Source organism: Cupressus sempervirens, chromosome 7, assembly GCF_028749045.1.
Source record: "Cupressus sempervirens isolate cs-2001-9-10 chromosome 7, ASM2874904v1, whole genome shotgun sequence".
Classification (NCBI taxonomy): domain Eukaryota; kingdom Viridiplantae; phylum Streptophyta; class Pinopsida; order Cupressales; family Cupressaceae; genus Cupressus; species Cupressus sempervirens.
Genome location: NC_143124.1, coordinates 194554598 through 194570559, shown reverse-complemented (window position 1 = coordinate 194570559; position 15962 = coordinate 194554598). Strand labels below are relative to the sequence as shown.

General features: G+C 36.2%; 1 protein-coding gene across 1 annotated transcript in view; it reads right to left on the bottom strand.

The window, feature by feature from the left end:
* LOC149546163 (histone-lysine N-methyltransferase EZ3-like) overlaps window positions 1–15572 on the bottom strand; it is a 125836-nt gene extending 110264 nt beyond the window's left edge. The window contains exon 1 of the mRNA XM_089793905.1: window positions 15414–15572. Coding sequence (XP_089650031.1) covers window positions 15414–15572 — 159 coding nt within the window. The remainder of the gene's footprint in view (window positions 1–15413) is intronic.
* Between the last annotated feature and the right edge of the window lie 390 nt (window positions 15573–15962).

Below are 15962 nucleotides of genomic sequence, written 5' to 3'. Positions count from 1 at the left end.
AATAGAAAGCAAGCAAACAAGCAGGCATAAATATTATTGTTGTTCTTCTCCTATCCATCATTGCATACTTTGCAGTTGAAAAGTTCTTTGTTGAATGCTTGCCAAACTGGTTTTTTTTAATGGTGAAGAATTTTGCATTGTAAGGCCAGCTTACAGGTTAAATCGGCACTTCCTTTGTTTGCTGAGCTTACTCAGCGTCCACTTGGTTGCAGTTGAAGCCTAGCTCACTTGGCTTTGCTTGTGCTGAGTGCCCTTTGAGAGCCGAGCTCACTCGGCTTCTATTGTGCCAAGTGACTCGGCACCCTCCTGTCACTCGGCACCTTCACATGCTGAGCAAACTGTCACTTGGCTCCTTAACGTGCCGAGCACATTGCCACTCGACACCTTCATGTGCCCAGCAGAACTGGCACTCGGTAATTGTTAGTGCTGAGCAAAATTTTAATGTTGTGATTTATTTTTCTAACAAAATATATGATAGGTTGAATCATTTGGCGTTTAGTATACATCTTCTCCATCTTCTTTCAAGCTATCCGCTTTATAACAGAAAAATAATGCCTCAGCTGTTTAGTTGCGTGGTATAACTATATTCTTTTTTGGGCGATCCATTACGTATTGCTCACATCATTCTTCGAAAGTCACAAGCGGCGTACAACTAGTATTTTCGAAATGAACTAAAGATTTTCACGGCAAACTGGGGAAATATTTTCTGCACACGTTGCAATAGATTATCTTGAGTGAGCGTCATACTCACGAAAGTGTTGAATATACAAACATTCTACAGCTTTGAATCCTTGTTGACATTAATCTGAATTTAAATATTTAGTTTTGATGAAAGCGAAAGAGAGAAAATAATTTAATAATAATAACAATTAAGAGGTTGAAATTTGTAGCTATCTTCATGTCAATAGTTGTAGCCATCGTTCTGGAAATTTAACAAATTAAAGAGTTGTATAATATATACGTAATAATAACAATTAAGAGGTTGAAACGTGTAGCTATCTTCACGTCAATAGTTTTAGCCATCGTTCTTGAAATTTAACAAATTAAAGAGTTGTAATATATATACATTCCTTAATAAAATATAAGAAAAAGAGTTGGGTCTTTGTATCCAATTTCACGTGCACAATTTTACCTTTTTGTTATATTGGGCAGCATTTTTTTCTATTGCTTTTCCAATATGTAAACAATGTGGGGACGGAGTGTTTAATACTCACTCTAGCATTCGTATTCATATACCCTGGGAGAGTACATGTGCCTCATTAGTACTAGCATTTACTACAATGCCTTACATTATTTATGGAAAATGCATACGTCTAAACTCTCAAAGGGGAAAGCTGCTCTCAGTTTCAGAAACTTAGTTTGAAGGCTTAAATTGATGAGAGGTCCAAGAGTTCAGATCACATTTTCTTCTTGCATTGCCAGGTACATTATATATGCATTTTTTAAAACCCTCTGCACGGTATAATTTTCTTTTGACTATAGATTAATTGTTTGGTGCAAAGAAAAGGATTGTTCTTAAACAATGGTGGTAATGAAATGTGACACCTCAATACGTCTAAACAAAATAATTAATCGGGAGAATTCTTTTAGAACAAGTTAAATTTTGGGGTTTTTAATATTTACTTTTGTTTTTTCTGTTGATTCGTTTTTAGAATAAAAAATGAAAAAAAATGTAGGGGTTATATATTCTCTTTCAGGTATTCTTTGTGAAAAATCAACTATTCCAGTCACTGATTATTAATCTCCTATCATAAACGATTATTAAACTGCTGAAAATAAATTTCTAGCTAATATCGAAAAATGACACAACTGCAACTTCACTTATAAAATACGGAAAGAAATGTGCAACACAATGAACATAATATTTTCGGACAAATTGTCTCTGGAAAAACCCCTAAGGGAAAACCAGTTCTACAGATGAGAAATTATATTAAACTTCAGCAAATCAAGAGATACAAAATTCCTTGCCTCTTACTGGTAGAACTTCGACAACCTCCTAATTTCTCTCGTTGATATTCCCCACTACTATCCCCACGCTAACACTACGCCCTTGCTAACACTGCAAGACTGTTTGCTAACACTGCAAATGTTTCTCCAAAACTTCATGTTCTCCAAATGCCCCCTTGACCTCCTTTTATACTACTCCTGTTGGTAAACCAACGGCCGAGATTGATTTACAATCGACAGTTGAGATTAAGACAACTCGACAGCCAACAATAGAATTGGTTGCAAGGTGTCCAAAAGGGAATCACTAAAATTAGTAAATAATTATCCTTGCAATAACCATTTACTAATTCTTGGCAAGTGGACAAACAGCTGTCCAAACCACCCATAACTAATGTTGCTATACATAGATAAGGACGAACAGCTGTCCAAGCTACCCATAAATACTACTGCTATTTTTGGGTCAAAAATAACTGTTGTCTAACTAACAATAATTAACACTCCCTCTTAGCAAGGAAGCTGTTCTGCAAGACACCTAACTTATCTCTAAAGAAGATAAATTTTGCCTTCCCCAATGCCTTAGTCAGAATGTCTGCTACCTGCTCCTTTGTAGGTATGTACTATAGCTGAACAACTCCTCTTTGTACACAATCTTTGATGAAGTGATATCTGATATCTATATGTTTAGACCTATCATGAAACACTGGATTCTCAAACAACTTGATGCAACTCTGATTGTCACAATGTATCACAATAGTCTCAACCTTCTGACCAAACAAGGCTACTAACAACTTCTAAAGCCATATAGCTTCACATGTCGCCACGCTAGCTACTATGTATTCTACTTTTGCTGAACTTAAAGCCACAGACTTCTGCTTCCTGTTGAACCAAGATACAACTCTTGATCCCAAGCTAAAACAACACCCTAAAGTGCTCCTTTTGTTTATTGTACTTCCTACCCAATCTGCATCAGTATAGCCTATCAACCTGATACCTTCACCTCGAACATATATGATCCCATACTCGATTGTACCACACAAGTAACGTAGCACATTCTTAGCCACTATCCAATGCATTCTCTTTGGTTCAACCATGAAGTGACTAAGAGAGTTTACTGCAAATGCTATATCTGGTCTAGTGTTGACCAAATACATAAGCGAACCAATCAACTGTCTATATAAAGTGGGATCTACATCTTTCTCCTTAGTTGTATCTACCTTCCTCCAATTCGTGATCATGGGTGTAGACATGGCTTTGCAATCCTTCATCCCAAATTTCTTCAAGATTTTAATGCAATATTTCCCTTGACGAAGGAAAATCTCCCCATCTATCTGCCACACTTCCATGCCTAGAAAGTAGTGCATAAGTCCTAAATCCTTCATCTCGAACTCTTCTGCAAGGTTCCTCTTGCAATCCACTATGAGCCCTAGTGAACTTGTAAGAAATAGGTCCTCCACATAAAGAACAAGAATGAGAATCTCACCTCCAACCATCAAGTAGTAGAGGTTAGCATCTGCTTCACTCTTCACAAAGCTTATTTTCTACAAGTATGTATCAATGTGCTCATACCACGCTCTAGGAGCCTGCTTGAGTCCGTACAATGCTTTCTTCAATCTACACACATGGGTCTCTTTGTTGTGTGCTACAAAGCCTTCTGGTTGTTCTATGTATACCTCCTCCTTTAACTCACCATTAAGGAATGCTATCTTGACATCCATTTGATGGATTTGTCATCCCATCTGTGTTGCAAGTGAGATTATAGCTCGTATAGAAGTATACCTAGCAATAGAAGAAAAAGGCTCCTCATAGTCTATTCCTTCGTTCTAAGAGAACCCCTTTGCCACGAACCTCACCTTGTATTTCTCGATGCTACCATCTGCACCGTGCTTTATCTTATAGATCCAGCATGACCCAACTACAGCCCTAGCTATTGGTCTAGGTACTACCTCCCACACATCATTCTGCAATATTGAAGAATATTCCTCACCATAGCATCTCGCCATATCTGATGTTCTGTAGCTTCCTGATAGCTAGAAGGCTCACTATCTACCAACTAACTAACTAATGCCACATAGTCATTGAACTTGGTTGGTTCTCTTTATTGTCTAGTACTCTTCCTAGGAGCTCCCACAAACTCCTAAGTATCTCTTTGTGTATCTGGAACCACATGGTTCCTGCTGCCAACTGTAGAGGATGAAATGTCAACCTCTAAGTTTTCTAGATGCATTTCCTATTGCATCGGTTGTTCCATACTCTATGAATCTTCACTAACTAAGTCTACACTCGTACTAGTAACTGTACTTGAGCTTTGTTGCTCTTGACTTGGTCTTGGAGCTTCTGTTGGCTGCTCACTCTGATCATTTGCTGGCAAATATCTGGATCTCCTGAATGCCTTTTCCTCCATGAACTTGACATCCCGTGTGACAATAATTATTTTAGTCCCTAGAATGAACATCCTATATGCCTTTGAGGTCTCATTGTACCCAACAAAGTACCCCCTCTCTGCAGTCTGATCTAACTTTGTACGTGTATCTCCAGGAATATGACAATATGCCAAACTCCCAAATATCCTGAAGTGACTAACATCTAGCTTCTTCCCTGTGAAAGCCTCCTCTGGTGTCATCTTCCCTAGCACCTTGTGTGGAACTCTATTCTGAATGTAGACTGTTGTATTACACGCCTCTACCCATAAGTAACGGGGCATGTCCTGGTCATGTAGCATAGCTCTTGCTGCCTTCGATATAGAACGGTTCTTCCTCTTAGCAACTCCATTCTGCTGTGGATTGTAAGGAACAATCCATTCACTCTTGATTCCTTCTCTAGTGCAGAACTCCTGGAAGACATTTCTTTTGTACTTGCCTCCATTGTCTGACTAAAGAACCTTTATCTTCTTTCCTGTCGAGTTCTCCACAAGAGCCTTGAACTCTTGGAATCGACCGAAAACCTCATCCTTAGTCTTCAAGAAGTATATCCAGGTCTCTCTAGATAGATCATTAATAAAAGTAACATAGTACTCATATCCTTTGAGAGATTTCATCGACATCGGTCCACAAACATCTGAATGTACTAGATCAAGAACACCCTTAGATCTGGTGTCACTCCTTGGAAAAGATGCTTTTGCAAACTTCCCCAAGACACATCCCTTACATACGTCGTCATGCTCTGTGCTCAACTCTGGAACACCTGTCACTGTCTCACAAAGCAATCTAAGTGCTCCATGATGACTATGGCCCATCCTCCTATGCCATAGCTCTCCAAGATCTCTAAGATTATTGTTGCTCATAAGTACCTTAGGAGTATCAAACTACAATCTATAAAGGCGACCACTCCTAACTCCAATAGTTATGGGTGATTTCCAATCCTTGTGCTTAATCAACACATGTGTCCCTCTAAAGAGTACATTATACCCCCTATCCTAAAGAACAGATACAGAAATCAAATTCATACCTAAGCCTGGTACATATAACACATCATGAAGTGGAATTATCTTTCCATTCTCCCTCTGAAATTGAACAGTCCCTTTCCCAACAGGGTTGAGTTTGGACAAGTTTTTCATAGAAATTTGGATGTTGGTGTCCTCGTCCTTGTAACTGGAGAAGTACTCTCTAACTCCTATCATATGAAATGACTCCCCACTATCTATATACCAAACACACTGTGAGGTTGAGCTAACCATACAAGCTATGAGTGCAAACTCATCTTCCATTCTGCTGGAGAGTTCTTCCGCACTTGCTGAAGCTGCCACCTGCTTCTTACCCTTCTTCCTCTCTAGGAAATCACTGACATAGTGGCCAAACTCATGACATCCAAAGCACTTGACCTTAGAAAGGTCCTTCTTCTTCTTTTCACTTTGTGAATTTGATCCTTTGCTAGATCCCTTCTTTGCTTTCCCTTTACCCGCTAGGGAAACGTTCTCTTGTTCCACCTCATTTGTCTGACTCTTGTTGGCCCCATTGACAAGACTTAGTCTAAACTCCTTCTGAGTGAAATCAGTCCATAGTCGATCCCAACTAGGTAAAGTATCTCATCCACTGACAACTTGAACAAAGACACTCCATTGTTTAGTAAACCCATTTAGGGCTATTCTCACTAGCTCGTCATCACTAGGGCTATCTCCAACAGCTACTAACTCATCCTTGACAAGTCTGAACCTAGTGAGGTAACTTGTGATGTCTTCTCCCTGATTCATCCGAGTATTCTTTAGCTTCTCTCTAAGAATCAACTTCCTGTTGGTGGTAGCATTTTGGTACGAATTCAGAATGGCATCCCACATCTTCTTTGCTGTATCTAGCTCCGAGATATGTAGAACAATATGATCCTTGACACTATCAAGGATTATCCTCCTTGCATTGGCATCGTCCTTTCTATATGTTGCAAGCTGTGTTGCATCTGTTGGTATAGGTACAACACTGGTAGCATAATCCTTGATACCATTCTCTTCCAACAATAAAGAAATGTTGGCATTCCAGACACCAAAATTTGAGGCACCATCCAATCTATCCTGATCTCTTAAACCAGCTGAAGCCATCTCAAGGGTTTAAAACAATAATAAATCTAAAGAGATCAAAATTTCTTTCATAGGGCAAAACTCTTCTACCCTTAACAATGCTCTGATACCATGTGAAAAATCAACTATTGTAGTCACTAATTATTAATCTTTTATCATAAACGATTATTAAACTGCTGAAAATAAATTTCCAGCTAATATCAAAAAATAACACAACTGCAACTTCACTTATAAAATACGAAAAGAAATGCGCAACACAATGAACACAATATTTTCAAACAAATTGTCCCTGAAAATACCCCTAAGGGAAAACTAGTTCTACAGATGAGAAATTATATTAAACTTCAGCAAATCAAGAGATACAAAATTCCTTGCCTCTTACTAGCAGAACTTCGACAACCTCCTAATTTCTCTCGTTGATATTCTCCACTGCTATCCCCATGCTAACATTGTTCCCTTGCTAACACTGCAAGACTGTTTGCTAACACTACAAACGTTTCTCCAAAACTTCATGTTCTCCAAATGCCCCCATGACCTCCTTTTATACTACTCCTGTTGGTAAACCAACGGCCGAAATTGATTTACAATTGATGGTTGAGATTAAAACAACTTGATAGCCAACAATAGAATTGGTTGCAAGGTGTCCAAAAGGGAATCACTAAAATTAGTAAATAATTATCCTTGCAATAACCATTTACTAATTCTTGGCAAGTGGACAAACAGTTGTCCAAACCACCCATAACTAATGTTGCTATACATAGATAAGGACGAACAGCTGTCCAAGCTACCTATAAATACTACTACTATTTTCGGGTAAGAAATAACAGCTATCCAACTAACAATAATTAACATTCTTCAACATACTAAATCTATTAGTTGTCAAATCTTATTGAGCATATCTATATCTAGCTTATATTTTGTTTAAAATTTTTATATCTTATTTCTGAGTTACTTTAGTAAGGGAGAATTTTTACTTTTTAAAAAGAAGTACAAGTTTAAGTTTCACAAAGAATAGAATATGTATTTTATGTTTGCAGCATAGTTGACTACCTCCTGCAAGAAATACTGGTAGTTCTATATAATTGCCATATATATATATATATATATATATATATATATATATATATATATCTAGACTTAAAATCATAACTGAAATTTAATCAAAATTCAGCATACGATCTTTATGATTCGCTATTAGTCCTAAAAGACAGAGGTATTTTTTAATATGAAAAGTTCTGTACTAAATTCATTTGTGCCAATTTGTTGGAAATTGAGCCGGCACCCTCAAAAAGGATGCTACCTGGAACTTTAGCTAAGGCTCTTGCCTGTAGGATGATATCAAGTAGCTTAAACCAGTTAAAACGAAACAGTCCAATACAAATTTTATTACCTATCAGACTACCATCCTAATTGTGGGAAATCTCTCTCTCAGATGTAAATTCTGGAAGCATATTAACTTTGGGTAAGTATTTATGAAGATAATTTTGGAGTAGGTGAGAGAGATTAATTTTGGTCAATATAATCTTTAGCTTTTACTGTGGTTAAGATATGAGATTATGAGTTATTGATTGCAGTCAGATAGTAGCTTTGGGTGGCTGTTGTCGGTGTTGATGCATGAAATTCGGTTATTTCTCTATGTTAGCGGGATTGAGTGTCTGTTGGAGGTGGTTTAGTGGTGTCATTTGGTACATAAGAGGTTTTTAAACTATTTCTAAGAGGTATTAAAAGAATGACATTTTAATGTCTGATACAAGCACTAGATTTATAGAAGACACGGGCTATTAAAACATATCACAAATAAAAGATTGATTTTGGTCAATATAATCTTTATCTTTATTGTGGTTAAGATATGTGATTATTAATTATTGATTGCAGTCAGATAGCTTTGAGTGTTTTTTGTTGACATTGCTGCATGAAATTATTAATTATTTCTCTGTGGGACCATGATTGAGGGGGGTTGAAGGTGGTTTGTGGTGTTGTTTGGTGGTTGTTAGAGTAGGGGTTATCACTGCACCAAAAGATCGACATGTTAACAAGTATAAGGTTGTGATTATTGATTATTGATTGTGGTTGGATAGCTGAGTGATTGTTGTCATCATTGCTGCATCAAATTATTCCTTATTTCTTTGTGGAACTATGATTGAGGGTGGGTTGGAGGTGGTTTTATGGTAATTTTTGGTGGATAAGAGGTTTTTTGAACCACTTGTTAGAGTGGCATTCAGTGGGATTTGAAATTGTGACCAAGCTCTAATACCACTTGTTAGAGTGGTGGTTGTTGTTGCACCAAAAGATTACCCTGTTAATGCCTGATACAACCACTAGACTTATAGAAGTCACATGAGGCTATAAAACCATGTCATGAATCTCAATGGGAGATGTTGGCAACTAGTCGAACAAATATTGAATGGAGGGTTTGTAGTTGGGGATTAATAGATGGGTAGGTTTTTCCTTCTTGGTGGTTCTGGGAGCATTGTTTGTGGTTTTGATTGAGTCGTTTTGTCTTTTCAAAGGTTTTGCACTTGTTTTTCCATTTGTATTTTGCTTGTGTAAGCTTGTGCATGCCTTTTCATGATGGACCCTCACTAATGGAGATGTTCCTTTCAAAGATGTGGGTGGAGGAGTTCCATCTCCATATAAGAATGAGAATCCTAGTTTCAAGATGAATATGAAGTGTCTAGAGACAAGTTTTTATCAAAATAGAGTTTTTTAGCCTTTGAGTATGAATGAGTGTTTGGCATAGAGTGAACACATGCTTGTGTTTTTGATTCAATCTAGTATAGTTGAGGATTTTAACAATCTTTCTAATCATGCCTTGATTTTAACTTCATGAAGATTAGAGTTTCACTTCCCTTTTTGGAATTGTTTGTTCACCATACTTGGAACCTAGAGGGTAAGATAAAAGTGATATTGAATGCCAATAGCTTCTCTTTGGGTATTTTTTCTACATTTTGATAGAAATAAGGCTTTTGAAAATGGGCCTTACTTTTATAATCAAGTGGGATTGTTAATTAAGTAATGACAAGATAGATATCAGCCTTCAAACAAGCTAGCATAAAGAGTCTCAATCTGGGTTTGTCTTTCATTATTCTTGTGGAAAATTTGGTGGTACAATATTTTTTTATTGTAGTGCATTATTGCTTGGTAAACTAGTGGACCTATCAAAACAAACAATGGAATAGTTGTAATTACTTATACATATGTTTTCTTTGAAATTGATTTGAGTAGGCCTTTACTACATTATACAGATATGATATTCGGTCAAGTGCCACCTCCTAGATCCAACAATTAGATTATGAAACCATTTCATTTTGTTGTTGCATTTGTGACGAATATGGTAATTTTTAGTGGACATATATTAAGTCTATCAATGCATGTCATTCTAATAAGGATCCATATTAGCCTCCATCTAGACATGTACGAAGAAGCAAAAGTTCATCAATCTTGAGATAAGTTAAAGTCTTGAAGAATAAACCAACCCTTACGACACCTTACCTGTACTAACACTTTAGTGAGGTAGGAGATAACGATAAGTAAATGAAAAAATTAAATAAATGAACTACAAATATGAAATATGAGAAAGTCAATAAATACTAGCTACCAACCCCAAATAAAATTGTATCTATAGAAACCAATGCATGATAGCGTTGGTATGGTACAAATGTGTGACATGTGTACATCCCATATGGGTAGAATACAAGGAGCAATACATATTTATCCATAAACTCATAAACTCATAAAATAACATAATATAGGGTGATTCCATAATAGTGGGTTATAAGTATTGCCATGAAGGAATAATGGGCAATTATGGAGGTCACATTTTAAAAAGTCATTTAGTTGAAGTAGAAACTTCAATCAAAGTACCTTAAGGCCTTTGATTGAAGATCCTTATATGCAAAGGCTTTGATGTAACCTATGACACCATACCGGGGATTGATCAAAGCTTCTTGTGTAGGAGGATTTGATTGAACACCTTCCTTCAATCAAAGGTGGCTTTGGCTATTTTTATTTAGAATCCAGATGTGAAAATTATGATGGCATCATTAATAATAGGTTGGGTCTTCATAATGTGTCTAGTGAATCTCTTGAATGACAATGTGACTTTGGCTTAAGATTGTGCTATATCACCTTACACTTGTTTTACTTTATTATAGATGTAATAAATTTGCCTGTTGTTATTTTTGCTTCTATGTTGCATGTTTTAAATTGTTTTCTTTATTATTAGTTGTTGATTTTTTATGTAAATATATATATTTTTTATTAGTTTCTGTCATGCTGACTATTGCATTCATTGAGTGGAAAATAAAGATAATTTTTTATTCATACCAACCAATCACAATTAAGAATTAATGAAACTTATTTTCTATTCCTAAAGTTATAAAATTTTCAATATTATTAAAATTTCAAATAATAATATTTTTCTACAATCTTAGATAAGGAAACAAATAGAGTTTAATTAGCCAGTATTTCGAAGAACCATCTAGATAGATGTACTCATAATTTCTTATGAGCTTAAGTAGGTGAGTTGTAAAGCTATCATGCATTCTAGGCTGCAACAAGCACGCAAACCATTTGCACGGGCCATTTGGAGCTTCTCATTATGCTCGTACTTGGGGTTTTTTGTAGATGATAAATTTGAGCAACAATGCAAGCTAAGTTAGGGGAATCTATCTCCAGAAAATCCATGTCGTTGATTGTGGGTGGGAGCCGGGCCTCCCATCAAGCTCATCCTTGAGTAGAGGGGTGGGAGTCGATTTGAAAAGAAAACTGTAATAACAAACTCAGAGTGGGAGATTGAGGAATGAGGGAAGGGGCAGAGAATGCATATATACACTAAAGTTGGGCATTCCCTGCCTTCATCATAGCCACTTTGCCTGCCTGCCTCACTGAGGATCGCGCCCGATACCCTTTGCTTCTTCCATGTCTTTCCGAGTTGGCTGCTTTAAATTCTATGGTTATTTGTATTTTTCAAAGATATTTCTTCCCACTTGAGATCAAGTGAGGTCAATGAGTTGGATCTAGGTAAGGGGGATAATGAAATAGAGCATTTATTCCCTTCAAATGTGAAAATGTTAAAATTCAAATAAAATTATATGTTCTGTGGAATAGTCTAGTCCCACATTTGTGCTAAAGTTCCACTGTCCTAAAAAATGGCATTGTAAAATTAAAAATTTCCCACTTCATCTTAATTCTAAAACCACTACACCAATCAGCATTGACAGGATTATGATGTCATGTGTCTCTTGTTAAATTTTTACTATTGTATTGTTAAAAACTAATAACATATTTTTAGAAAACTTGAAAAAGTTTGAAAATCTTAAGACAAGATTATAATTTTTTTAAGGAAATGTTAAGACTTTAACATTCCTTATAAAATATATAAAACATTTTATAAAATCCTAAAAATCTATAAGAAGCCTTAGAGAAAAATAGAAAAGCTCTAGAAAACCTTAGCAAATTTCTTTTCATAGGTCTGTTTAGATTCTCCCTCTCTCTCTTTTACACACACAATATATAATTTTAGAATTTCCATAACTCTTTCTCTTTCTAGGTATTTTGTTCCCTTCACACACCTTTTCTTGCTTTCACTCTCTTTTTATTCTATTATCACACTCTTGTATTCCCTCCTCTAGGTCTCTTATTCCCTTAAAACACATTTTCCTCTTCTTTCAGGATCTTTTCATTCTCTTAACACATACACCACACACAAACACATTTGATTGACTCTCTCTCTCTCTCTCTCTCTCTCTCTCTCTCTCTAAATTAATATATCAATTCATTACTATAACTTATATAAGATCATTTAATTAATTTAACCTATTTAATAGAAAAATAATATTCAGATTTATTAATTAATATATCCCCTTAAGATAATTTAATATACAATATTAACTTAGCACAACCCCTTAAGACATATAAACATAAATATCTACTATTTAAGGTTATTTAATCTATTTCATATCAAGAACTAATTGATTCAACTAATTTATTTCATCAATTAATATTCTAACTTGTCAATTGAATGTACACCCCTTCAGACAATTTAGTATCTTGTGCCAATTTAATATGTCCCCTTAAGACAAGTTAACATAAATGATCAATTCAATCTTGATCTTTAATCAATATAATAATTTCAAAATATAAATCTAATAAGAAATTATTCATAAAACTAACTACACGAGGTAGAACACAATCCCCTTAAGTCATTTCAATTGTGTATCCTAAAGACAAATCTTGCAAACATAAACATTATTGAGTCTCACACACATAAATACATATTTGTAAACATTATTGAAACTATGTCAAAAAGTTTAGCTCACTCTTGGAGAATATGTAATATTATCTCATGATCCCCACTATGTAGTTTGTACTTACCATGTGACTTTCAAATTTAGCTAGATAGATCTATAATGGTGTTAACAATTACTAGGTGGCTTTAAATTGAGATTCCCCTATTTTAGGTAGATAATCAACAAAGTGAATTTCATGTTGAGCTATTTTGATTTTCTTGAAATGTGTTCCTTGTAAAATAATTAAACTTTCATAACAACTTTAACAATATTAGAATAGTTTTAAAATTGTTAATACACACACACAGATATGTGTGTGTGTGTGTGTGTGTGTGTGTGTGTGTGTGTGTGTGTGTGTGTGTGTGCACGGGCACACACATACACATTCTACTATATATAACTAGTGTTTTAAGAGAGGATCCATACATAGATATTTCTCAATTTCTAAAAGTTTATATTAGATAGTTAATTTGGTGGGTTTGAGGTGCACAAAATCAAAATAGTTAGGACTTGTTGCAAAGAAATGAACTACACATCTTGATGTTTCTAATACAATTATCTAATTTATATGAAGATTATTTCATGAGGATACTTCTGAGTATTAGACTAATAGTTTTGTGTGAGCATGACAATTCTATTACAATCTACCAACTACATGGTTTGTGTAAAGGACAAGTTTTAATAAGAGTTATAATTTGATTAAGCCTACATATAATTATCTTATCTCTTGATTAACTTGCATATGTTCATTCCTTTTTCAAATAATCTATATGTTATACTTCTTGGATTTGACAAAGTTATTTTTGGTCAAAAGACCATATCTATGTCCATATATGGATTGTGATGGAGATAGTGAAATATATGGTTGATGGTTATGATCTCTAGATGCAAATAATAATAGATATGATGTATATACTTTTTTAAAAATCTTCCTCAAAATTGTTTAAGCATTGTAGATACTACAAGTCAGTTCGATAAAGGACACTGTCTAATTTTTTACTATAGTTTGATCAGTGAACCTGACTGAGGGTAACATCTATTTTGTACTTGAGAAATGGGCTCTTAGTGAGCTCTTGAATTCGTAAGCATGTTGATCCTCCAGATAATCATGATACTATTAGTTAGTGGAAAAAACTTAGTCATTCACTAGGTAGCGCTGGTTAGTCATCAATTGGATTGAGCTATTCTATATAGGTCAAGAAATGTAAATAAGACTTGTGTATATTTTAGTTTATGCAAAGTAGTTGTTATCACCAAGAAAGTCTAAGGTCATTGAGTACTCTAGCATTAGCCAAGTTGTCAATGAGACGGTGTTTACCAAGCATACTTAAGTGAGTGATATAGAAGTCAAGTAACACAAAGTGATATGAGAAAAATTGAAGCTGAGTGAAAACATACAGATTAGACATGGCCAAGCATCAACTATTACTAGTGTAGAGTAAGAAAGTTTGACATGATTTCTTGTAATGATCCAAACATTTAGGTAAATCATTTTTGCCTAGCTGAAGATGTATTTATGAGATCAAGGAGAGATTTGTTGTCACTTAGGTTTGCACCCTTGTCCAAGGCCTATGCGCGAGGACAACCTAGTGAAACATGGAAACAACCTCCAAGTTGTGGGACTTGAACTACGAGGTTGAGTCTCCAAAGAAGGCTGGCTTCCTCTTACTGTCAGGGCGCACCTATCTATTCTCAGAAGGGAAAGGGAGAAAGAGAGCGTTAAAGCAAATCTACCTAGTTTAATCTAAGGCAATGATGCACCAAAACAGAGTGTTCAGACTCATTCCTGCCCATATATGCACTACAGAACTAGGGTAACATACAAAAGTCATACACGTCCAGACTTATATCGATCAATAATCACATACAGATCAGAAAACCAACTGAATGACACTAGGAAAAGAAGATTTCACTTGTATATTATCCAATAGGCCAAAGATAGATACAGTATGTGGACCACTAATCTCAATAATGCATCAATGAGAGGCAAAATGAAGCACATACACATTGACCACTGAAGAGAATGGCATAGGATGCTATGTAGCTTAGAGACATAGGGATTCTACACTGCAAGTCTGCAAGCAGTAACAGAGAAAATCAGGAAGAGTCCCCTCGAGAAAAGAATTACCAAATTGCCTTTATAGTTTAGGCATAACTGGAATTTTGCTTCTACATTTACTGCTCAACCACTAGCATTAATTCCCCATACTGAAAATCTGATCAAAGATCACACTTGAGCATGGTGCAGGTACAAGACAATCTGATATTCCTCTGAAAGAGAACCTCGAGAAGATAGAAATGGCACCATGAAAATCTTTCTGACCAGGTAGATGGATCAACAATGAATGGAAAGTCCCTTCGTTACTTTAGCATTCATTCTGGAGTGGGCGACATTGATCACAGAATCAGATTGTGGAAAAAATCATGAATTTTTTATCATTCTGAGTCATGAGACAGCAAGGTCGAATGGGTCAACCAAGTTCCAACAACCAGCTGGGCCATGCGGGCCAATCACTCCCCATTATTTTGCCACCTACGATCATCTTAACGCGTTTGACCATCATTTACTTTACTGGGCGCTATGTCGCTATGGAGGATTTACCCTAAAATTCCATTAGCACCATAGCACCCAGTGGTTAGATTTTAATTTACTAACCGCGCCAACCTCAAACTGTCATGTTTAACTGCAAAGTCTCCAACCTTAACCACAACACAAACTGCCAGCCATCCCCTGAACTGTTAATACTTTTTGTGCCTCCTCCCTCGGCCCACGAGGACACGTGTCCTCCAGGCGCTATGTCGCCATCGTAAACAGCTCGCAACTTTCTCATAGCACGATGGCACCCATCGTGGATTTCCCTTTGATCGTGTGGCCTATGTTTGATGCACTATCCTTAAGAACGTGGTGGGTCCCCTAGGCGCTATGTCATTATGGCATTTTTCGCACAACTTCTTGATAGCGACATAATGCCCACCATTGATTCAATCTTATCTGACGATCAGAAACCTCGTCGTACTCTACACATTCTTCCTTGGGACCTCTGAGCTCATGACCCACCTAGCAACCTGACTTGACGTGGCACCTAGGTGCTATGTCACTATGCGAGAATCGAGGGGAACCTCCCATAGCGCCATAGCGCCCACTGTGAATCTCTCTTGTCTGATGCAGACGTGGCTCTAAGGTGTACTGAAAACTTTCCAGCTGAGCTAACTATGATGAA